The sequence below is a fragment of the Helianthus annuus genome, chromosome 11 (assembly GCF_002127325.2).
Source record: "Helianthus annuus cultivar XRQ/B chromosome 11, HanXRQr2.0-SUNRISE, whole genome shotgun sequence".
In the NCBI taxonomy this organism is placed as follows: Eukaryota; Viridiplantae; Streptophyta; class Magnoliopsida; order Asterales; family Asteraceae; genus Helianthus; species Helianthus annuus.
Window position 1 is genome coordinate 6,618,732 of NC_035443.2, and position 26,480 is coordinate 6,645,211.

Consider the following 26,480-nt stretch of genomic DNA (forward strand, 5'->3'; position numbering starts at 1 on the left):
TAGCGCCTTTTATAATTTTCGCGAGCTCTCTGGATTCCAACGTATGGCGCCCCTCGGGGCGGTGTTGCACAGCGCCATAGGGCGCTATGTGCACAAATGGTGTGATACCCCGTTCGATTACCATGGACTAAGAACAAAGATGCACTTAGCACCTTTTGTTTGACCCATTGTATCGATCAACACCCCGTTTTTTTGTGTAAAGAAAATACATATATTTTTTTTTGTTTAAAAGAGTTTCTCATTTTCGATCACTGCTTCATAAGATGTCCTTTCCATTTACAAAAAATATAAAACTTAAAATCTAAAAAAACTTGGTAAGAACTTTTCTTAGAATGTAATGAAAATGGAAAATCAAGAAAACGGTAAAGAGATCTACGGTGTCGAGATATTTGATGCATTGTTGTTGAAGTCTTCATCTTGGACACTCTTAGACAAGATTCACTTACTTTACCTTCTCCTACATCCATCCTGACTTTTCAAAAAAAAAAAAAATTTTAAATTCGGTACATAATTCATAAATATTATTCTTTGCTAAACGCTTAAGCTTTGTAACACGTTCTTACCAGTAAAAAAGCTTCTTTGCTTGGAAAGTGCAGATAGATCCAAAAGGCTCTGGCCTATTTCTTGGCCTGGGCTTCCATCTCAGTCAGTTTCTGGAGGAACCTCGGTGGCAGGCTGCGTTGATACTCATCGCGACTTTTTGGTTTCTGCTCTATCACCATTGTTGATGCTGTCAATTTAACTTTGCAACCTAAGAACCAACCGAACAACGCAACAAGTTAGTTAATAGTTATAGCATAACAACTGACGACGGGGGTAGCCCAAGGATAAACAAAATGATTAATATGCAAAGAGCTTAAAAGGTTGAAAGGTTCATCGGATGAAAAGCTGTAAAATGAGGGAATCGAGAAACAGTAACTAGTCATGTCTAACAGCTCGTCCCACCAACTCACGCTCACCAACTCACAAAGTCAGAGCAGGTCTGCACAAGCACACTCTATTAACCAGGGGTCCAAAGCCTTCAACCCCAAAAGGGGAAACCCTCCATAAGCAAACAGGTCTCGCTAGTATAGTCCATACCATTTCGGGAGGTGTCTTCCACTATAAGAAGACAGCTCATAAACACTTCAAAGACATTCCGAAAAGCACAGAGATTCCTTAATCTCTAGTCATTCAAAGAGTTCTTTGTCACTTCCAAATAACTCTTCATCAGAATCATCTCATTCATTCTATTTGCTTTCTTTTCTGGATCCGAGCCGGCCTTGGAGAAAGAACTTCAAAGCAAATAATTCAAACATACTAGTGAACCTCCTTCCACGTTTTGCAAACGTGGAGGGACCCCGCGACCTGCGTTAGGCAAAACTGAACCCTTCAGCCCTTTTGCCTGACCAGCCCCGCTACCATCCTTGGTCCCGTGTTTGTTGCATCAACAAGTTGGCGCCCACCGTGGGGCTACGCCGCTGTTTCTCCTCAAAAGAGACCTGGTACGTGTAGCTCCTTCCATTCCAAACCACTATGTCAGAAAGTGGATCTCCGGGAGAGGTAAACCAGATCCCTAACACCTCTACCCCGGGAAGTGGTCAAGCTCACACAACGATAACAACGCCTTTTTCAACTCCGGGGAGTACACCCGAGTTCCTCACCTTTAACACACCAACCCCATCCAGATCTGGAGCTCCGTCTCCCAACGTTGGTGTGTCTGACACTCCGACACGCGTTGAACTTACCCCCGAGGGGGTCGCTCATAACTTCCTTGAGCTGAGATCACTTCTTAACCAACATGTGAACAGAGAAAGGGAAAAAGGGATAAGGATTCGTCTAGATTACGACGAACCTGAGCCAACGTTGTCTCCTGGGCCACCTCTACCGCCCTTTGTTACAAGAGGTGAGGCTGGTCCCAGCAACCCTTCAAACCCTCATCCTTATCTATCCACTATGACAAACCCCACTGTTCATCCTATTCTCTCTTCCCAACCAACTGTTAGTGGTACTCCTCTGGGACACGAGTTAACACTCGACCAACTCCTACAATCCCCGGTGACCAATTGTCCCACTTCTCTAACTACCACATGGGAGCAAGCCCTATCCGTGCTCCCTTTAGCACGAAGTGCTGTGGCCAGCACCCCTCTTGGGGTAAGTTGCTCAGTTGGTCCGGGAAGCCTTCAAGGTTTCAATTTCATACCCAACATGATGTCTCAGATGATGGCCAACTTCCCCTGGCAACACTTCATCAATCAGGTGCTTGCCACCCAGGGAAACCATGGCAATAACAACAACGTAGGTACAAGACATGAAGAAGACCTGGCTAAACCTTACAAGCCAAGTAACCTTTCATGCTTTTCTAGACAGATAGCTGATTATGATTTTCAGTCTAAAATCAAGATGCCAGCTCACATCAGAACGTATGATGGGACTGAAGATCCCGAAGATCATCTTCAGATCTTCACTGGTGCTGCTCGAATAGAAAAATGGACGAACGCTGAATGCTGCCTAATGTTTATGCAGACTCTTGTTGGGTCCGCTAGAATCTGGTTCAACGACCTACCTGCTCAAAGCATTCGAAGCTTCGATGATCTCAGCAGAGGCTTCCTAGCAAACTTCTCCCAACAAAGGAGATACGTTAAAGACGCGACAGTGATCTTCCAGATAAAACAACGAGATGATGAAAGCCTACGAGCATTCATTGAACGGTACAAGAAAGAAGGGCTAACCTACGTGGGGGCTGATGAGAAAATGAGGGTTGCCGGTTTTATGAACGCCATAACCTCTAAGTATCTCACACGAGATTTCAACAAGTCTCTACCCAAAACCTTGGAAGAAGCCCTTGAAAGAGCCGAGGCTCACATCCGAGGAGAGGAAGCTGTCGATATCAAAGAACAAAGAAAAAGGGGTTCTGGTTGGCGAAGCAGCAGCCCAGCCAGAAAGAGAGGAAACTTTAACTCTTACGACAGACGCTCAAAGGGTTCAGACCCTCGAAGGGTTGAAGGGCGAAACCCTCCAAGCAGAGATAAGAGTATGAGTTTCACTCCTCTCACCAAAACCCCTCAAGAAATCCTGGCAACGGAAGAGGTCAAGCAAAACTTCAGACCTCCCAGGCCTCTTCCCAAAAGTCGGAAAAACGAGAACTCCACTGAGTTCTGTGAATTCCATGAAGAAAAGGGACATCACACCAACGATTGCTTCCAGCTGAAAAAGAGAATTGAAGAGGCTGTCAAGTCAGGAGAACTTGCCCACTTGGTCAAGGGAGTTCGAGACAAGATGGCTGAAAGCAAAGGGAAGGAAGTAAACATGGTATATTCTGACGAAAAGGTCCCTTACAAGAAGCGACGGTTGGAGGATTGGGAGCTTCAGTGTGTCTGCTTCCCCCCAACAAGGAAGGACCCGCTCCCTGGTCCCCTTGTGGTTGAAGCCATCGTGGGTACCTTACAAACATGCAAAGCATACATAGACACGGGAGCAGCCACTGAAATCATGTTCGAGAAGTTTTTCAATCAACTAAGCAACGAGGAGCGTTCAAGGCTTCAACCCTCCGGGACCTCCATAAAGGGTATCGCTGACATAACCCTGAAGCCTTTGGGGCAAATAACCCTTGATGTCTGTCTTAAGGAGGGATCAAAGGAAAGAACCCGATCACTAACCTTCGTGGTTATCAACATCCCTTCCAACTACGACGTAATCATAGGGAGGCCCGGACAATGTGCATTTTACATGGCTGTATCTGTTGGCCATGGCACTGTCAAGTTTCCCACTGAGAGAGGAATTGCAACCCTTCAACCCTCTCAGGAAGCTTACCTGATCGAAGGAGAGAGTTCTAATGACGAGAAAGACAAGCAGGGGTTAGTTATCAACCCTAAGTACCCCGAACGGCGGATAAGGGTCAACCCCAACCTCTCTCAAGATACTCTTTCATACCTTGAAAAGCTGCTAAAACATCACAGCGATGTGTTCGCCTGGTCTCCCGAAGACATGACCGGGATCCCTCGAAACATTGCTGAACATGAGCTAAGAATACCACCGAATGTCAAGCCAGTGGTTCAAAAGAAAAGAAGTTTGGCACCCGAAAGAAGCCTGGCAGCTTGCCAAGAGGTTGAAAAGCTTGTATCAGCTGGCATTCTCCGAGAGGTTAAGTATCAATCATGGATTGCTAATCCTGTCATGGTCCGGAAACCCGACAACTCTTGGAGAATGTGTATAGATTTCAAGGATCTTAACAAGGCTTGTCCTAAAGATTGCTACCCGCTCCCAGAAATTGATCTTAAGGTTGATTCCCTCACGGGATACCCGTTCAAATGCTTTCTTGATGCATACAAAGGCTATCACCAGATTCTCATGAAAGAAGAGGATGAAGAAAAGACGGCTTTCCACACAGACAAGGGCATTTTCTGTTACCAAAAGATGCCTTTTGGCCTCAAGAACGCGGGAGCCACTTACCAACGACTCGTCGATAAAGCCTTCGAAAACCAAATTGGTAGAAACATGGAAGCATATGTCGATGACCTGGTGATCAAAAGCAAAACGGAATACCAGATGCTTGATGACATCCAAGAAACCTTCAAGAATCTTAGAAAAATCAACATGAAGCTTAACCCGGAAAAATGTTCGTTTGGATTTGATGAAGGAAAATTCCTGGGTCATATTGTTGGAAAGCAAAGCATCAAGGCCAACCCCAACAAAGTAAAAGCTGTTCTCGAAGCTAAACCACCAAGAACCAAGAAGGAGGTTGAAAGCTTGAATGGGAAGCTTGCAGCCTTGAAGCGTTTTACCTCAAAACTGGCCGAAAGGTCTCTACCATTCTACAAAACGCTCAAGAATTGTTCAGATAAGAAAGATTTCAGATGGACCGATGAGGCTGAGGAAGCTTTCAATTAAATGAAGCAGCACCTTGCTTCACTACCAGATATTGCAGCACCAGAAACTGGGGAACTCATATCGGTGTACCTCTCAGTCGCCGACGAAGCCATCAGTGTAGTCCTCACCATTGAAAGGGACAAGGCTCAGGTACCCGTCTATTTTTTCAGCAAAACTTTAAAACTAGCTGAAATCAAATATCCCCCCTTGAAAAACTCGCCCTAGCCCTGGTCCAAACAGCCAGAAGGCTTCGAAGATACTTCCAAGCACATCCTATACAAGTGGTCACTGACCAACCTGTCAAGAACGTGCTTGAAAAGCCTGAAAACTCAGGTAGATTGGCAAAATGGGCAGTGGAACTAGGTGAACATAACATCACCTACGTCCCACGAAAAGCAATCAAAGCTCAGGTTTTGGCTGACTTCCTAGTAGAAGTCCCAAGCCAAAAGACTGAAGAAGTAAACACCACAACCACTGAACCCTCCAACCCTGAAGCCTGGAAACTATTCACCGACGGGGCTTCAAGCGTTGAAGGGTCAGGAGCTGGTGTGATCCTAATCAACCCTGAGGGGCTAGAATTCACATATGCTCTTCGTTTCAACTTTCAGACCACCAATAACGAGGCTGAATACGAAGCACTGATCGCTGGTCTCCGGCTAGCCAAAGAAATGAAAGTCAAAAAGCTTGAAGTGTTCACTGATTCACTACTAGTATCAAGTCAAGTCAATGACAGCTATGTCGCCAAGGAGCCCAACATGAGAAGGTACAAGGAAAAATCCAAGGAATTAATGAACACCTTCCAAGCATGCAACATCAAACAAATTCCAAGATCACAAAACAAAAAGGCTGATGCCTTAAGCAAATTAGCGTCCCTCACGTTCGCCCACCTCACAAAAAAGGTGTTGGTTGAAGTGTTGAAGGCTCGTTCAATTGACGAATTGGAAGTACAAGATGTGGTCACTGAGGAAGATCCAAATTGGATGACTCCCATAAAGAAATTCCTTCAAAACAACGAACTACCCAACGATCAAATAAAATCTGAAAGGGTAAAGATCAAAGCAAGACAGTATGTGTTGCAAGGAGAAATCCTCTATAAAAAAGGATACCTTGCACCATTGCTAAGGTGTGTGGGCCCTGAACAAAGCAAGTATTTGGTTAAAGAAGTGCATGAAGGAATATGTGGAGCTCATTTTGGAGCTAGGTCGGTGGTTGCAAAACTCATGAACTTGGGATATTTCTGGCCTTCAATGCATCGGGACACCGTCGAGCAATTGAAGAAATGTGATGCCTGTCAAATCCACTCCCCAATACCAAAAAGTCCCAAACATGACTTGGTCCCCATAACCTCAGCATGGCCATTCCATAAATGGGGAATGGACATTGTTGGACCATTCCCTCAAGCAAAGGGGGAGTAAAATTCCTGTTGGTAGCAATTGATTACTTCAGCAAATGGCCAGAGGTCAAACCCCTTGCCAAGATCACAGGAAAGCAAATCATAGACTTTGTATGGGATAATATCATATGCCGCTATGGGCTGCCAGGGGTAATCGTCACCGATAATGGGAAACAATTCGCTGAGAAACCCTTCAGCCTTTGGTGCAAGGAATACAGGATCAACCAAATCTTCAGCTCAGTGGCTTACCCGCAGTCAAACGGTCAGGTTGAAAGGACCAACAGAAGCATAGTGGAAGGCATCAAAACAAGATTGGGGAGATATGAAAGTAATTGGCTGGAAGAATTGCCTAGCGTTTTATGGGCAATCAGAACAACAGAAAAAGCAAGTCACAGAAAGACACCTTATAGCTTGGTATTCGGATCCGAAGCCGTAATCCCCGCTGAAATAGGAGTTGTAACCCAACGAGTTGTCAACATGGATCCCGAGGTAAACACACAAGAGACCATGTTGAACTTACAACTCCTAGAGGAGGCCCGGGATCAAGCAGCAATACAAGAAGCCAAATACAAGCAAAGGATGGAAAGCTACTACAACAAAAAGGTCAAGAACGAACGATTCAGGCCAGGGGATCTAGTCCTCAGAAACAACGAAGCAAGCAAAAAAGAAAATCAAGGGAAACTAGGCCCGAAATGGGAAGGTCCATACACCATCCTCGAAGCACACAAAGGAGGGTCCTACAAGCTGGGAGATCTAGAAGGCAAAAGGCTCCCAAGGCACTGGAACGGAAAAACTTTAAGAAAATTCTATGTTTAGAAAGTTTGGTTTGTAGCAAAACAAAAACCTTTTGTAAAAGCAAATGTTGCTTGAATGAATGAAGTTACTTTATCAAACTTGTCTTTCTATCCTAATATCAGGTTGAGAACCTAGCAAAAAACTCCATGGCAAGGGCCATGTAAGGGGATGAGCTCCCAGGCCATATCGCTCAATAGGTTCAAGGGTTGAATGGACCTATATAAGGGGTGAGTTCCTAGATCAATACAACTCCATGAGACTTATCAAAAGAAAAACAACAGTGTCTCATAGACAGGTTTGAACAGCCTACACCAATCGTTCCTTAAGTCTAAAAAACGTAATCAATAAATAGACTTACGAAATCAAACAAATTACAACGAAATAAAAGAAAATGATAGATACTACGTCTTGATGATAAGCACTAAGGCAAAGTGACTGCAGCACTGAACCCTTTAAAGTGTAAAAAACATAAAGACAAAGTAAACACAGACAAGGCAAGAATAAATAAACAAGCCTATCAACCAAACATACAAACCAAATCAGAAGCTACCCAAAGTTCAACAAACAGGTACTGAGCTTGAAAGGTTAAAGGCTTCAACCCATCAACAACTATACAAAAAGCTTGAAGGGTTGAAACCCCACAAAACAAACCAAGCAAATGGAACAAACAAAAACACCAACGATAACCATCATGTCATAGTTAGAAAGGCCATAAAAGACCTTCATAAGATAGTCAAAGCAAGCCCTAGTGACTTGCAAACTACTGTTCAACGGCCATATAGGCCTAACCAACCATAGGAACCTTAAGGGTTCCCAAAACCTAAACATTGTTTAAAACATTACAAAACATTAAAGTGTTTGCTAAGAAAGCTACGAATGAATGTCAGTTATCAGAAGGCCTAGAACCTTCACCCTTCGACTTTTTGGCTTTCTTAGTCTTCTTCATCTTGGCACCTTCTTCACCACCAACAGCAGAGGTTTCCAAACCAGCATCCTTCGAAGTTTCAGGCAGACTCGAAAGGGTATCATCACTGTCCCCAGAGTAAGACCTCTTCCTCGACAAAGAACCCAAAACCTCAGCACAAACCTTCTCATTCAACCCCTCAGGCTTCAATCCCTGTAAAACAGACAAAGGCTTACCAAAGCAAGAGGATACCTCATGAATGTAAGGGTAGGTTAGCCTCTCCATCTGCTCAACAGAAGCCTTAAAGATATCAGAAGCCTCGGGGCGAAACATGGGGGACTTCTCCAAAGGTTGTCCAGATTCATGAAGTTTATAGCCAGCAGTAAGGCCTTGATGCTTTCCCAGGTTCAGCAGCTTTGTGTAAACATCACCAAGGGCAGAGTTAAATTCCTTGGAATGCAAAAGGTAAGTAACCACCTGCTGGAAACCATGCTCGATCAACCATTGATTGTCCGCAGTCACCTGACCAACTGAAGCTTTCAACCCTTCCTTTTCTTCACGAAAAGCCTGCTGCTGGACAGACAAGGCCTCTCGATCAGCCTTCAACTTCAACAAATTTGCTTCAAAGCTCTTCCTCAGGTCACCCATCTCAATGGCATGCATCTTCTTCAGATCATCAACCTCTTTCTTCCACGCCGCCTCCTTCTCTGCAAACCCAGCCACTTCCTTCTTCATCGATGCTAGGGAGGATTTCATTTTGTCCTTCTTCTTAGAGAAATCCTCATACTCCCGCATCCTTTGGCGAAAGCGTGTAATCCCTTGAGGAAGCATGGCAGCAAGGTTGCAAGTAGTTAAAACCATGCGAGATAACATAAAGTCATCGTCCATCTCAGCAATGGTTTCACGAACAGAGGGAGGAGCAAGATGACTAAGAGCATCCTCACAAACGGCAGCATCCTTGAAGGTATCATCATTCTTCACTTGCCAAGCAGGCACATAAACACCTTGAGGATCCAACCCTCCAGCGTCCCTGCTTGATGATTCTTGAACAGGAGTAACCTTCTTACCTCGAACCTTCTTGCCATGAACAACCAACTCTTTATCTTGTTCAACACCCGCTTCAACCTGATCCTCTGAAACCTCAATATCATCAGTCAAATCCACTGGCTCAGTGGAAGTGGATTGAGGCCCAGCTTTCAGCAAACGACGAGAAGATCGGCGACTTGAAGACTTAGGGGCAGTAGACTTGGTAAAACCCTTAACATTGGCAACATTAGCATAACCCGTCCCCTCAAACCTTTGCTCAGAGGATCTCACCACAACATTCTCACCCGGAACAGTTGGAGCATCTTCAAAAACAACATCGGACGTGTCGTCACTCTTGATGAAGTCCAAAGCAGACATAACTGCCAAAAAACAAATAAAGAAAAATAAGTCACAAACAAAGTAAAGTAAAAAGGCATAAAAGGGGAAAATGCATACCAAGGCCATTTCTCATTAACACCGGATCCCGATCGGCTTTTGCCCAAATATTACTAACCCCTAAAAGCACTAACAAATGTTCGGGAAAGGGACGAACCCTCGAAGGGCACCCCCGAATGGCTGAAAGAAAGGCATCGTTCAAATCAGACTCAGAAGGTTCCGGATCATTGAGAACAACATCCGGACGCCTCCATACCATTTTAAAAGGAATGATAGAATCAGAAACCCAGAAAAACTGATCCTTCCAGGATCCAAGGGTTGTAACCATTGATGAAACGAGACAAGTATCAACCTTTGTCGCTTCAAAAGTAAACCAATCGCCATTTTTGGCTAAACGAAAAAACCTCCGGAAAAGCAACAGAGAGGGATCATAGCCAAGAGCACGACAGAGCACTTCAAAGTGCAAAACCCTAGCCATTCCTTTTGGATGAACTTGCCCAAAAGACACTCGGTAATACTCAAGCAAGTCTAGAACAAAAAGCGAAAAAGGGTAACGAAGATTGGACCATTGAAAATGGCGACAATACAAAGCAATCGAACCCGGAATCGGTTTGTCAATAGAAACATCACAAGAAGGGGCGGTTGGATTAAACTTTTTATCAATACCATATTCAAGGCAAAATAGGTCTACCTCCTCTTGTGTCATCCGAGAGAATGACCTCGCTAAATCCTTAAGGGCACCCATGATAGAACAAAGTAAAAGTGAAAATGGAGAAGAGAAACTAACCTGAGGAAGGAAAAACTGTGAATGATTGTAAGGAAAATGAAGAAAGTTTGCAACTGTTAAAATAAATATGAAAGTAAAGTAGGGGTATTAAAGGTAAATAAATAATCCCTGCCAATCCGCCGCCTGACACATGTCAATCAAATCAACTGTCAAATCGTTTCAAATTCAAATTTCAAAAAAGTAACTGCCTCAAACCTTTCAAGCCTCCAAGCAACGAACCCTTCAAGCCTTTAAAAGACATGCATAAAAGTCAGAAGTCTTTGAGTGTACTACCCCAAAAAACCTCTGACTTGGGGGGCTGACGACGGGGGTAGCCCAAGGATAAACAAAATGATTAATATGCAAAGAGCTTAAAAGGTTGAAAGGTTCATCGGATGAAAAGCTGTAAAATGAGGGAATCGAGAAACAGTAACCAGTCATGTCTAACAGCTCGTCCCACCAACTCACGCTCACCAACTCACAAAGTCAGAGCAGGTCTGCACAAGCACACTCTATTAACCAGGGGTCCAAAGCCTTCAACCCCAAAAGGGGAAACCCTCCATAAGCAAACAGGTCTCGCTAGTATAGTCCATACCATTTCGGGAGGTGTCTTCCACTATAAGAAGACAGCTCATAAACACTTCAAAGACATTCCGAAAAGCACAGAGATTCCTTAATCTCTAGTCATTCAAAGAGTTCTTTGTCACTTCCAAATAACTCTTCATCAGAATCATCTCATTCATTCTATTTGCTTTCTTTTCTGGATCCGAGCCGGCCTTGGAGAAAGAACTTCAAAGCAAATAATTCAAACATACTAGTGAACCTCCTTCCACGTTTTGCAAACGTGGAGGGACCCCGCGACCTGCGTTAGGCAAAACTGAACCCTTCAGCCCTTTTGCCTGACCAGCCCCGCTACCATCCTTGGTCCCGTGTTTGTTGCATCAACAACAACCAACCATCAAGATAACAGGAGGAGGAGTTGTTACCATTAGCAAGTGCTCGTGCAGCATGGTCTTTAAAATATGGATCCTCATTTAAGGCATAACGATAGTCGTCGTTGTCGTCGCCGCCGTCTGAAATTCAGATTAGAACCATTTACTAATTAATAATTAGAGTTAACTTCCATTGCTCCCTGTGATTTGGTCATTTTAACGGATTTACCCCAATAGTTTAAAAATAGCCATTTTCCTCCCTGATTTTTCTAACTTATCGTCATTTTGCTCCCTCCATCCAAAAAATCCATTAGCTAGAAGGGTATTTTGGTAATTTTATAGATAAAAGTAAGGGCATGTAAGTCTTTTCACTTAAATAAACTTATAGCTTATTTATTTATATGTATATAAGTAATTCTTTTCTGATCCCTCATCTTTCCAACCACTCTTTCTACTGGCCACCATCATCCACAACATCCACCACCACCTGCAACTACCACCTGCCGACCACGACTACCGCGATTTTTGACTAAACGATTTAATTGAGTTAGAGCCAAGGAGTAAACTACCGAAATACCCCTACTTTTAATTGAATGTTTTAACTGAGTTAGAGCCAGGGAGCAAACTCGCGACAAACTCGAAAGATCAGGGAGGAAAATGGCTATTTTTAAACTATTGGAGCAAAATCGTTAAAATGAACAAACCATAGGGAGCAAAACAAAAGTTAACTCTAATAATTATAATTACTTTTAACCAATTAGGTACCCCGGTCAGTGCTTAAGCAAAGATGTTAGTTTCGGAACTCAAACGACAGTTGTTACCTTCACCAGCCGCACTTGCACTTGCTCTTGCTCTTGCTCTTTCTCTTGCTCTTAAAGCATCTCGGTTATCTTCAACATAATGGTGTATCGTCCGTTTACCACGTCTAGTAGTAACAGTAAAACTTCTAGCGTCTGAGATTCAGATTAGAACCATTTATTAACCAATAGAACAGCCCAAGGACAGGGGACAATTTTTTTTTTTTTTTTTTTTTTTTTTTTTTAAGTTTTGCTAAGAGCAAATGTAAGTGTGTTCTTAAACCAATGACCCCGGTCCGTGAAACTCAAGCATAAGTAAAGATCTGATTCAGAACTCAAACGGCTGTTGTTACCTTCACCGGTAGCATGTGCTGGATGTCTCACTTGAGCTGTGGTACCAATTCAAAACCCGATTAATAGCAGGACATAAATATGGATCAAATGACCAAAACAATTCAAATATCCTGCCAAACGAGTGACTGACGAGCTTTTCTACCTCGTTAATTAATAATGCTCAAACAAAAGGAGTGTTTTAATTACCAAAAGCAGCATCAGCCTCCTCACACTTAGGCATCTTGTGAAACACACAGTGTTTATCAGAAGAAGAAGCAGCGGCAGCAGCAGTCTTGATTATGACAGGCTTTTTACCTGTTGTTAATTGTAAATAAATAAACAAGTTGTTAAGTACAGAAACGTATATGATGAAATTTTATTCATAAAAATGAGAAGAGAGATTTTGGACCTCAAGTTCCACTGTATCTTAATAATAATAACAACAACAATATGTTTTACAACCACCAGTCGGACTGCAAACGAACCGAACGAACATGAACAAGACCCTGTTCGTGTTCGTTTGTTAAGAAATATACGTGTTCACGAACTGTTCATGAACACTTACCGAACGAGATTTTATGCTCGTGTTTGTTTATTAATTTTTGACAACAAACAAAAACGAACGTTGATGAACACAAATGAGCATAAACTAATGTTCATGAACACAAATGGAAACAAACGAACACAGACGAGCATTCATGAACAAAATATATAATACACTGTTCTTAAATATTTTATTTGTCGGAATTTTGAAGTATTTAAATAAAATATGAAAACTAAAAAAACAAATGAACTACCGAACACAAACAAACAAACACGTTACCTTCACAAACATAAATGATTCGTGTTCGTTTGTTTGATACTTTGATAAACGAACAACGAACACAAACAAACAAACTTCCCGCTGAACGGTTCACAAACCGTTCGCCTAACGTTTGGTTCGTTTGCACCCGAGCCGAGCCCAAGCTCGAGCTCGATTAACTTATGAGAGCTCGGGCTCGAGCTCGGCTCGATTCAAGCTTTGTATTCAAAGCACGAGCTCGGCTCATTGGTGTTTTCTCAAGCTCGTGCTCGGCTTGTTTATTATCTATAAATTAATATATTAAATAAAAATCAATAATAGACTTTTTAGGTTCGCGAACTTGATAAGTGAAGCTCGGGCTAGGGCTCGGGCTCGTTTACCACATAAGCTTATTTTTAGGTTCGAGGTCGGCTTGTAACAAGCTTACATAAGCTCGGCTCGTTTACACTAAGGCTCGACGAGCCTAACGAGCTTCACATGTGATGCTCGAGCTCGGGCTCGATAAACAAACGAGCTTTATTTTAGGCTCAAGCTCGGTTCAGGCTCAATAAGGCTCGGCTCGTTTAGAGCTTTTTCTCGAGCCGATCTCGAGTAGCTCGCGAGCTCGGCTCGTTTGCACCCATATTTGCAGCCCTAACCACCAGAATTCGGATAACAAGACAATATGAAATTAACTCAAATAACTTGAGTACAGTACACTATAATCGTTCGTAGATAACAGATACTTCACCTTTTGCACATATCATTAAAAAAATAGGTACGGTTGAAAGTTATTAATAAGCATGAACATGCAATTAGATTAGATTCATGAAGAAAAACAAAAAACGCAATTCAATTGGCAGGCAACAACTAAAACAAAACACTTGTATATGATGATCATGATCGTATCTATCGTATCAAGGATCGTAAGCTACGTACCTTTGTTGATGTCCATATCTCTCTCTGAGTTCATTGGGGATTGGATTTCACACATAAATAATGCCCGTGTTGTTATGTTGTTGGGTGGTTTTCAAAACTTTCACTTTGGCCCTCTATCAATCATTCACTTGTCACTTACGCGAGATCATATAATAATTTAGGGTGGAGGGTATCTTTCAATCACTTTAGGGTGTCTGAGTTATTCTTTAGCGAATAGTGTCATGCCAAGTCAAGTCCGCATTCCACTCCCCATTTTGCACTCATTCACTGGCAATAGTTTAAACACATGGAGAGTGGTAAAGAATTTTTTAAAAAAAATATGATTGGTTGAAAGGGGTTGGGACCCACCATTAAACCCCCCTCTCTCCTCTTCCCGCATCGGTGAGTATACACTGAAGAAACCATTCACCGCTCCCCAAAAAGAGGTGTTATGGACTAATACTATTGCAAGGTATGGGACTTGTCCCACATCGGTTGTATGGGTAACTGATGTGGGGTTTATATACCAAATGGGCTTTCTCACCCACCAGACTAGTCTTTTGGGATGTGTTCTCCTGTTTGGTATGTAACATTGGTATTAGAGCCAGAACTCGGAGTGGTGGCCTGGAGAGAGCCAGCCGTGACCAACGAGGCTCGGAGTGGTGGCCCATGGAGTGGTGGCCTGGAAAGAGCCAGCCGTGACCCACGAGGACGTTGGCCCTTAAGGAGGGTCAATTGTTATGGACTAATACCATTGCAAGGTATGGGACTTGTCCCACATCGGTTGTATGGGTAACTAATGTGGGGTTTATATACCAAATGGGCTCTCTCACCCACCAGACTAGTCTTTTGAGTTGTGTTCTCCTGTTTGGTATGTAACAAGAGGCCGGCAACCGATCACCAATCAGTGATGACCATTCCCCGAATGGTTCACCGCATCGATACCGTCCAGCCTTATGATATGGCTATTTTGGCTTGATTGGCATTTCCTTCTTTCTATTATGTGTGGTGTAATGTTGTTTTGATACTGTGACATTTACTATTTTGATGTTCTAATATTGCTACACTGATGATCTAATGTCGTGGCATGTGATTAACTATTAGTCGCTTGATGAGTTGACGATATGAATCATTTTCAAAATAAGTATATTTATTTTATAGCACTAGAGCAATCATAAATGACCTTGACTCATTTAGAAAATAGGGGTTGAGGAAACTATATGCATCACTTAAGCATAACCGGATTAAATTGGTAAATTCAACTTCACTTATAGATACCTTTTTTTCTCGCTTACACTCCTTATCTCAAGTTTTAGATTGAACTAATCCATTGACACAAATAGTTCATGAAGAATACTGACGTATTTGGACCAAAAGAGGTTGAGGTGACAAAATGGAACAATTCCAATACAAGATATCCATCCTAGTCGCTACGGGTGTCTTTGCTGAATTGACATATCAAAAGTCGTTAAGAAGTCTGTTTTATAAACTTTCTCAGAGAATAGAAGTGCCAAAGATGATTTATTCTCATAGAGATATAAATATATTTAGTGTTAGAAATTCTTATGGCTTGAATTGAAGTATCCATGTCTTATGGCTTGAATTGAAGTATCCATGAAGAATACTCTATGGTCTTGTTTCTTATTAAATCAAGGGGAAATGGACTGTATCACCCTAAACTATGCAAAATTGGTCAATACCACGCCCAACTTTCAAGTTGGCTCCCACCACCCTCTACTCGACAACTTGGTGTCACTGTCACCCCTTCGTTAAAAAAACACTAACTGACTTTGTTTATTTTGCTGATATGGCTTTTTATTTGATGTGGCAAGGTGACGTGGCAAGGGACTTGTGAGGTGGACAGCCTACATGGACTCACCCTTTATCATCTCTATCTTTGTAAACATAACAAAAACCCTAATTCAGCACAAACACATATTCTCCAAATTGCAGAGGACCAGTTACCGGAATCCTCAAAGGCTATCTCGGCTTAAGCTCCGCCATCTTCATCGATATCTGATAAGCACTCTTCAACAACGATCCAGCACCGGCGAAGTTCCTCCGTCCTCCACCGCCGTCGAAGAAAAAACCAAATCTCGATATTTCAACATCTTCAACACTGTCGCCGTCATCATCGTCGTTTACCTCTTATTCTTCGACATCACCGGCGAACACGGCACCACACTTTCTCGAATCCGGTCAGATCTGAAAATCCTAGTGGTGAGAAGGGGGAAGAAGGTGGTGGCTGAGTCGATGGCGGCGGTGGTCAGAAGGGGGAAGGAGGTGGTGGTGGTGTTGACGGTGGCGGCGGTGATCGAAAATGCAGACTGCTAATCTACTTGGATATAATAAAATTTGATTCAGATTTTTGTTGTTAATTAAAGTTTGTTTCAAAGTTGTTCTTGAACTGATCGAAAATGCAAGCTGTGGTCTTTCAGATCTGATTGTATAAAGCTGCGATTGATGAATGTTAGTGAAATACATACAGTCACTTTCTAACAACAACAACAATTATCATATCTTTCTTCACCAGTTCTAAATCATTGCTGAATTTTCTAATTCCAATTTGTGTTGTTGCTGAAATATGCAAAGTAGAAGAAAGATTTGATAATTGTTGTTGTTATTCATCGATTAAATCTGCAGTGGTTGCTGCACTCGTATGCAAAGTCGCTGTGTTTAAGATCTAATGTTGGTGAAAATGATAAACGTCACCGGTGAAGAAAGATTTGATAATTGTTTTTATAATATAAAGTGACTGTATGTATTGTGTTTTATATATATTTATATTAATTATAATTAAAAAATGCCACGTCGCCTTGCCACATCAGATAAAAAGCCACATCAGCAAAATAAACAAACTCAGTTAGTGTTTTTTTAACGAAGGGGTGACAGTGACACCAAGTTGTCGGGTAGAGGGTGGTGGGAGCCAACTTGAAAGTTGGGCGTGGTATTGGCCAATTTTGCATAGTTTAGGGTGATACAGTCCATTTCCCCCTTAAATCAATCAATATTAAAACCATGGTCTTGTTTCTTACTAAATCAATCAATATTAAAACCATTTATCGTGTCGTATGGTTAACTTTTAGAAAATTAGGGTAAGCGTGGCATTGGTTTCATGCGGTAAAACCAGTTTACCGAGTCGGTAAACCACCGCCAACCATTCCTTTACCGATTTTGCATGGCTTGTTCAATGAACCTACACCGATTTGGTGGGAGGGAGGGAAGAGGGGGAGAGATGGGTGTGTGGTGGGGTCCATTCATTCTCAACCAATCACACATTTTTTTTAAAAGTAGTTTACCTAAACCCCATTAGGTAAACCACCGCCAACGTTTTTGAACATTAGGTAACTTATTTAGGTGAATTGACATGACAATGTGTGATTGGGTGAATTAGGAGTTTACCTATTTGAAATAGGTAACCACTCCCTTCGCCGTTACATTAAAACCATATTATTTTTACGATTAAAGTACTAAACTTCAAAAACGATAAAAGAATATTAAAAACAAGTTTGCCTTATGTATATCGAGAGTAAAGTTTAGGAAGACTTTCTCCATCAATTTAAGTTCAAAACTATTTTATTAAACATAGTTTCTCAAGGGTAATTGCTGGTTTTTTTATTTTTCATAAAACAATTGCTTTGGAAACTTACTATAGTTATTCAATAATAGCCAAACACTCAAAATTTACTAAACCCTTAGCTTATAAATCAATAATAGCCGAACACTCAAAATTTACTAAACCTTTAGCTTATAAAATCTTCTATCTACTATAATAAAAGAAACCAAGTTTTGAACACGTGTCATTCATTGAAGGCATCCTCAAATATATAATTATCTTATATTAAATAAATAAATAAATAATAAATTAATATTAAATCTTATCATACTTTAATAAAATATTATCCTCAAATCTAAATTGTTAATTTAATATATTTTTAAAACAAAAATATCTCTCTTTCCTACTTATCTTATATTAAATATATAAATAATAAATTAATATTAAATGTTATCCTAATTTATTAAAAATATAACTTTTTTTTTATTATTTGGTATACAAAATTATATTTATTCAACTCGTGTAAAACGCGGGGTTTTTAAAAATTTAACTTTTATTATTTACAATACAAAGTTACATTTATATAACCCGCGTAATACACGAAGTTTTAAAAGATATAACTTTTTTTTATCATTTGCTACGTAAAATTAGATTTATTCAACATGTGTAATACACGAGATTTTTAAGGATATAATTTTTTTTATTATTTGGTAGATTTTTCAACCCGACTATACACGGGTTTTTTAAAGGTATGACGTTTTTAGTATTTATTACATTTATGTAATCTGTGTAATACACATGGTTTTTAAAGATATAACTCTTTTTTAAATCTATTCAACACGTGTAATCTACGGGGTTTTTAATGATGTAATTTTTTTTATCATTTGGTAGATTTATTCAACCCGATTATACACGGGTTTTTTAAAAATACGACGATTTTAGTATTTAGTATACAAAATTACATTTATTTAATATGTCTAATACACATGGTTTTTAAAGATATAACTTTTTTTACTATTTGATATATAAAATTACATTTCTTTAACCCGTAAAATATGCGAGTTTCATAAAAGATATAATTTTTTATTATTTAATATATAAATTACATTTATTCAACCCGTATAATACACGGGGTTCTAACCTAGTGACTATTATAAATAAAAGTCGTCATGTTCTAATATCATAGGAAATGTATCATTTGGAAAATAAAAGAACTATAAGTGCATCATAAATAATAAAAAAAAATAAAAAAAAACACTTAAGATTGGGTCTAGTACTCTAGTTAGTTAATACATCAGAAAAACACATATTCTTTATAAACATCTAAAACCAATCTAATAAAAAAAAACCAAAAAGATTGTCACACCAACCCGACTCGAAAAAGCCCGAAGAAAAAACCCGATAAACACCCCTAATCACAAGACGATAAAATCAAATCACGTAGATGGTTAATTGTTTGATCTAGAATTTCACATAATTTGATGATGTATCCATCTTGCATTGGTTTACAAATCAACATATAAACAATTTAAAACATAAATTAAGACGAAAACAGAGAGAAAATTTAAAAGTGATGACAAAATGGCTAAAACATTTAAACCGGTCATTGTTCAACATGGAGAAAGTTTGTTCGGAAGCCAACTAACTTCGCGTGATCGTCATATATCCTCCGAATAAAACCAAAAATCTAAATAAAACCAAAAAATCTATTATTTTTTTAAACCACTAAATATATTAAAGAAAAATTGGATTTAAATAATTCGAACGGCCTGTTTTTGACCAATAATAACTCTTTCATTTTGTTTGTATAATGGTCTGTCGTTAGAAAAACTTAACAGGTTAAGTTTTATTCTAAATTACAAACCGATGTTTTCAGACTTTTGATCTAATATACGAGTCAATTGGTGTTAAACTTACCTCGCAACAGTGCTTCTAACTACGAAAACCGCGCTTCAATTCAGGTGTTTAAACTTACAATTAACAAAAATAAAGTCATTTAGAGCACCGTTTTGAGGTATGTTTTACATTGATCGATTCATATCCTCGTTCTGATAAAAAGAACGAGAATATTGGTTTATAATTCGGAAAAAAAACTAAACCTGTTAAGTTATGTTTACCGACAGATCGTTACACAAACAAAATGAAAAGGTTGAGACACAGTCAAGAATAAAAACTCGTTCAGGTTATTTAAATCCGATTCTCTCATAAAAATTTCAAGGGATCAAAGAAAATTGAAATTACACTATACCGCCACTCATTATATTTTTACAAGTTATAAGTTATATCGTATTCAAGTTATTCAAACAGTTTCATAAAATAAAAAATAAAAATAGAAAAACCGCCATGAAAAGTTGAAATTCAACGGAAAAACAACTGAAACTTAAAATTATCAACATTTAACAGAGGAATTCATCAATTCAGAAACACGATAAAAAGTTGTTCATAGAACGATTTACACGATGAAAAGTTGAAATTCAGCAACAAATTCACCGGAAAAACAACTTGAAACTTAAATCACTCAATGATGTTGCCAAATTATCTATTAACAATTCATCAATTATTCAATCCAGTAAGAAGATGCACATAGAATGTTAGATCTATCATGATTTCAACACGTTCGTGGAACAATTTACACCGTAAAAGCTTCGATTCACAAATTAGACTATAAGCAGCATCAATTCCTGCAGTTATACGTCTAAATCTGACGAAAAACTAGAAGAATCTACCTGATTAACAACGAGAACGATGAGAACGATAACAGTTTATGCACAGAACACTTATTTGCTCATCATCTTCTTAAATTCTTCAAAATTAACGCAACCGTCACCGTCAACATCAACCGATTTAATCATCTTCCTACAATCCTTCAACGAACACTTCTCACCTAAACTCTTCAACACGGAGAACAACTCATTAGCCGAGATCTTACCGTTCTTATCCTGATCGTACAGATCAAACGCTTCACGTAACTCCTTATTATCACAATCGGAACCGTTACATCCGCGGTTCTGAAACGCAATAAACTCCTGAAGATCGATAAAACCGTCGTTATCCGTATCGATCTCCGCCATTACGACTTTGAGCTCGTTCTCCGGCGTGACTGAGCCGCCGCCGAGTGCGGCGAGGATGGAGCCGAGTTCGGTTATGGAGATTTTGCCGTCGCCGTTAGCGTCGAACTTGTTGAAGACTTTCTCGTAGTCGGTTGTGTGATCAGTTGGTGAGTTATTGGCCATTTTTGGGGGTTAAAATGGTGGTTGTTTGTTGTGGTGGTTTTGAATTAGGGTTTGGGCGGTTGTGTGTGTGTGTGTGTGTGGGTATATATGAGGGAGAAGAAGACGCGTTGAGAATCACGCGGTTGAGTGACAGTTAGGTTATGCTAATTACACCTATACACGCGTTTTTTCTGTTTGTCATTCATAACTGCTTTCTCTTTTTTAGTTAACTTTTTGAGTAAATTACACAGATTGTCCTTTAATTATACCCTAAATTGCAGTCTCTGCCCTTTCCCTTTAATTTGTGCAGGCCATGTCCTTTAAATAACAAATTTGCACACTCCTTGTCCTTTGCTCCAAACCCCATCCAACAACCCAGTTAAATGCACCCATGTGCCTCTCACATGATGGGTAAAATTGTAATTTATCCTCCGCTTAAACATCACCCGAATCTGAACTAACGAATCTGGAGCCCTATACCCGAACCCGAGCTGTAAACAACCACCACCACTGCCACCAGCGTCCACCACCGCAGATGGCCGTGACGCAGCCGCCGTCATCACCACCATCAGCCTCCATCATCATCATCAACAGCATCTATTATTACCACATACTCGCTTATCAGCAAAATAGAGAAAAAAAGGAACGAGAGGTGAGGGGATTTACCGGAAAATCTGTCGGTGAAAAGCTCCACCGCCGTCGTAGCGGCGTTTCTGGTCACCGGAGCGACGACTCCGTCCTCTGCACATCGCCGCACCACCATAAAGGGGTGACCGGCACTACTTCTCCATCCCAATCGCTCTCTCTCTCGCTGTTTCTCTCTCTACAAGCCTCTCTCTCTCTTCGATCTCTCTATCTCCATCATATCCAGTCCGGTGTGGGTGTGAGGGGGGTGTAAGAGGTGAGGGTTGGGTGTGTGTGAAGCCGATCGGGCTACCGGCGCCAGCGGCTGGCCTGTGTATTGCCGGTCATACGAAGAGAAGAGAAATAGGAAGGATAGATCGAGTGGAGGTGGGTGATGGCCGATTTTGTGCTTCAAATGGAAAAGATGAAGTTCTGATTATCTATTTATGTGTGTATGTTAGGTTGCAGGGAGGAAGAAAGACTCCAGAGGTTTTAAAAGGTAGGTGGAGGGTAAATTACAATTTTACCCATCATGTGAGAGGCACATGGGTGCATTTAACTGGGTTGTTGGATGGGGTTTGGAGCAAAGGACAAGGAGTGTGCAAATTTGTTATTTAAAGGACATGGCCTGCACAAATTAAAGGGAAAGGGCAAGGACTGCAATTTAGGGTATAATTAAAGGACAATCTGTGTAATTTACTCTAACTTTTTTTTTTTTAAAGTTAAGTGTCATTTTCATCCATTTTGTTTCTTATTTTTACGATTTCAGACCAATTTTAAAAAATACAACAGTTTCCCCCCTAACATACTGGAAAATTGTCATTTCAGTCCAAAATTAAAATTCAGTTTAGTTAGACAACTTAAATGAAGAGTATTATTGTCAATTCATATATATTTTATTTTCACCTTATTTTATGAAATGATAATAATACCCTTCATTTAACCTATCTGACTTAACTGAGTTTTAATTTTTGGACTAAAGTGACACGTTTCCAATATGTTAGGGAGGAAACTGGTGTATTTTTTAAAATTGACCTGAAATGGCAAAAATGAACAAACCACAGGGAAGAAAATGACAGTTAACTCTTTTTTTCTCACTCTCTCCATGTATTTTTTTCCGGAATATTAGATTTTTATTATTCAAACTATTTGTTATTTGCCGCCAATAGTTGCAACTTCAAAAATAAACAGTGTCAATCGGAACTATCAACATATCGGCCTCCATTTTTGAAATTGAGACTGTTGGCGGCCAATGACAAATAATTGGGATTATTAAAATCTAACAATCATTTTCTTTTTAACAACAAAAGCTTGGACAACCAGATTAGAGATGCATATACTGGTTTTTTTCTATCCGGTTCGACTAATAATTGGTTTTTTTTTTTCGGTTATTCATTTTAACTAGTTTGGTTAATAAGCGGGTTTTTTTTGTTAATAAGCGGGTTTTTAGGTAACAACCAGGTTTTGGGGTAATAACCAGGTTTTTCGGTTAATCAACCGGTTTTCTCTATTTCTTATTTTTGTTATTTCGTTAACCATAAGGCTATAGGGTGTGAGGGTCATGGATTGAAACATTATTTCCACATAGGACCATTAATTAAATGGTACACCACCTCCCTCCTTGATTGATGGTGGTTCCCATGGATTAAACCACGATTACCACGACCCTCCTATTTGATAATTTTAAAACAGAAAAAATTAAAAAATAAAAGGGGATAGTGGTTTGGGTCATGACCACACCCTTAGGGTAGTGGTTTTCAATTGTGGATTAAAGATGGATGACATGGTGCCTATGTGGAGGATCATGGTGGTCATGAGGGTCATGACCACACCCTATAGCCTAACTGGCTAATGACCTATGGTTAAACAACTGAAACCGGTTTTTTTGATAGTAGTTACGGTCCTGATTAAAAACGTGTTCAGTTTTCTAACTAGTTTTTTTTTGTGCATCTCAACTCGGGATCACTCTCGGAAATGAATCATCTTCTTCCCAAATAACAAAAAAGTGACAAAAAGAGGAAACTAATGACAAAGAAAGCCGCTGACTCAACCCGATTTGGAAAACCGCTCCCAGGCGAGACTTCTACGCATTAGCATCCGGTTTTTTTTTTTTTTTTTTTTTTTAAAAAAGAAAAAGCCTGGAAAATCATAACTACTTTCTAAGGTTAATTATTTGGTGTGTTCGCGTCCACCCCAGAAGCTGGTCTCTGATCTGGAAGTTGGTTACATCATGGCCATTGATTAAACTAACGGATAGTTGTTTAATGTATTAACTTAAATGCTTCACTAATTATTTTTGAATTAATTGAGGTGTTATTATGTCTTTTTATAATTGATTTATTTATGTAAGTTTAAGATTAGGGTAGTTATTGATTATTTTATCATTCTTTTGGTTAACTTATTGTTTTGGTAATAAATTAAATTGATTAAAAAAGTACTTATAAAGTATAGGATGAGTGTGTGACTTTTCAAAATTATAGGAATATTTTTTAATGAAATTATATGACTATTGACTTTTTGCATATTATACACTTATTCTTTTTGGAGCTAACATAGATGAAAGTTGGAGCAGTTGATAAGCCATATAAGAGTAAATTAAGTTGGGATTATATCTGTTGCCAAAAAGATGTCTATGTGTTAATTAGGAAATATGATTCTTGTTCAACATTTTTTATTTAAATTAATTATAAAATTTTAGTGTTATATGATGTTTAATATAAATTTTATGTGGAATCTCTTCTCAAAGATTTATGGACTGTTATTATTATAACTAAACTAATAAATCATGTTAAGTAAATAAGGTAAAAATTAAATAGTTGTGAAGAAATATAAAAACACAAATGGTTCAAACGGTAAGATTACATTACGGCCAAAAGTATTACCGGCCAAAAGTATTACCCGTAAGTGAACAATGAGAATGACGATTATAATTTCCAAAAGTTATGAGCATTCACATCCTAACCATCAAATTATGTGAGGAGAGGTTTTTATATTATAAAGGGTATAAAAAGTGGTTGTGAGTAGAGGAGAGAGAAAATGTTACTGTTCATCTGTATATTTGGAGGGACACTGTTCACCCGTTATAATTTTTTAATATGTTTTAAAAGTGGTTGTGAGTGAAAGTGAGAGAAAAAGGTAATGATAATATTATTTAATTGAAAGGAGAGAGAAAAAGTATTTGTTTTTAGTCGAAATATATTGATATAGGAGTTGTTTTTTAGTGAAATGTATGTATAATTTGATGGATTGGATGTGAATGCTAAAAGACCAAAACCAAAAGCGAGTGATAATGAAGACTATGAGTATATATTTATATACTATAAATAAGTAACTTTTGTATGCATATAGATATAGTATTGTACTATATGCTTTGGGTAACTTAAAAAAAAAGTTTAGAAATTTTAGTTTTAACCTAAATCTTTGAATCTTTTACAAGTTTAACTTTACAAAATTGTAACCATTTACTTTAAAGTCAAAACCTTTTTTATTTTACGATTTAACTTCACAACCTTTTTACATTCAACTTTGGTCTCTTATACTTTTTATCTTTCGCAAATTTTTGTATTAGGTTTTGTGCTAAATTTTGTGAGTTACCACGGAGCAACGTGTGTGTGGTTCAACGTTTTTACGTTTCGTTCATAATTTTGTGAGTTAACACGGCGCAACGTCCATGTATAGTTCAAGGTTGTACGTCTATTGTTTTTCATTTCATAGGTTTGTCGCAACGCGTGAGTCATTGATCGACTTTGTTATTTTTTTATATGTTCTATATTTCGGTTTCTTGCAATTTTAACCTCACAAAAATGAACCTCATAATGTTTTTACTTTCAACTTTGATCTCCTATACTTTTCATCCATCCCAAATTTGCGTTTACGTTTCGAACTAAATTATGCGAGTTAGCATGGCGCAACATGCGTGTGTGATTCAACCTTTATACGTTTTGTTCATAACTTTGCGAGTTAACACAACGCAACGCCCATGTGTTGTTCAATGTTTTTACGTCTATTTTTTCCCATTTGACAGGTTCGTCGCAACACATGGGTCCTAGATCGACTTAGTTATTTTTTTAAATGTTCTACATTTCGGTCTATTGCTTCGTTTTAACAAGCCACAACTTCAGCGTTGATGGTTGCTGACGGTTATGTGGCATTGGCGCTATTTGACATCCTTGTACGCCCCGCCGCAACACACGGGTGCTTAATTCTAGTTTAGAATATTTGAGAACAAAGTTATAATGTGACCTTACCACAATGTAGAAGGAAAAGGTTCAGATAACAACAGTATTCTAAAAATAGGAAGAGTATCAAACGAATTCTGAATTAACTTATTTAAGCGGCATTAGACCGTCTCGTAGAAATTTCCGATACTAGATTTTAGGTTTTTGTTTTTTGATGTTCAGCTTATGGCTTTTTTTATAGATTATTGTGTCTTTTTACTTGCCATTCTGTTATTTATTTATTTTCTTCATTGTGTCTTTTTGCAATCTATTATATCTTTTTTTATCTGCATTAGTGCATTGTGTCAGCTGTGTTATATTTTGTGATTTATTGTGTCTTTGTACTCTTCCTAGATTTAAGAGACTTTGTAGGATAACTTCAAATAAAATTATTTCTAATTTTGTGTGTGAAAGTAATGGTATTTTGGTTTATAAACCTAGGGTTGTACATGAGATCATGAGTGTGATAAAATGAAATTTGAGTTCATCTTGTTTAACTTAAGATATATTGAGTTTGAGCTTGTTAGTTTTTCTTTTTAAATTTCACTCATTAATTGCAATAGGAGTAGCATCAAATACAAATCATATTTCGTATACAAACTGTAAGAACCATTTAAAAAGTGTCATGTGCCATTCAACCAATTATAGAGAAATGATAAAATAATAAGCTAAATAATATCAGTTATATTTAATTCCCTAATTATGCTAAGAAAAACAATTAATTCTTTATTTGGATCTTCCTTTTGTTTTCAATGTGCTGATATAATTCTCCATAAAGAAAAGTGTTGATTTCATTCACATATGTGCTAAAATCATTTATTTTGATTAATTTTCATGTGCTATATAATTCAAAAGTGCTACTTTTATGTATGTATTGTTTTAGCATATGCTAATTTAATTTTTTTAACTGCTAGGATTTGTTTTCTTACGGTTTTTATGATAAATATGGTTTGTATCGGAACCTACCACTATTGCAATAATA

At 38.9% G+C, this 26,480-nt stretch overlaps 2 protein-coding genes across 4 annotated transcripts; both read right to left on the reverse strand.

Moving 5' to 3' along the window:
- Window positions 1-252: 252 nt before the first annotated feature.
- Window positions 253-14,046, reverse strand: LOC118483860. 3 transcript variants are annotated; one of them, XM_035979519.1, is made up of 7 exons: window positions 13,911-14,039; window positions 12,398-12,505; window positions 12,211-12,246; window positions 11,882-12,013; window positions 11,115-11,201; window positions 564-751; window positions 253-472 (listed from the first exon to the last, which is right to left on the reverse strand). In XM_035979519.1, the coding sequence occupies exons 1-6, from the start codon at window positions 13,963-13,965 to the stop codon at window positions 618-620; spliced, it is 552 nt and encodes a 183-aa protein (XP_035835412.1). In that variant the 5' UTR covers window positions 13,966-14,039; the 3' UTR covers window positions 253-472; window positions 564-617. The 3 variants fall into 3 exon arrangements, with proteins under 3 accessions (XP_035835412.1, XP_035835411.1, XP_035835413.1); XM_035979518.1 differs by having other exon boundaries at window positions 253-468; window positions 13,911-14,038; XM_035979520.1 differs by lacking the exon at window positions 11,115-11,201 and having other exon boundaries at window positions 253-468; window positions 13,911-14,046.
- A 5,807-nt stretch (window positions 14,047-19,853) lies between these two features.
- On the reverse strand, window positions 19,854-20,845 carry LOC110889351 (probable calcium-binding protein CML23). Its single transcript, XM_022136866.2, has one exon. The coding sequence runs from the start codon at window positions 20,676-20,678 to the stop codon at window positions 20,223-20,225; it is 456 nt and encodes a 151-aa protein (XP_021992558.1). The 5' UTR covers window positions 20,679-20,845; the 3' UTR covers window positions 19,854-20,222.
- Window positions 20,846-26,480: the final 5,635 nt, after the last annotated feature.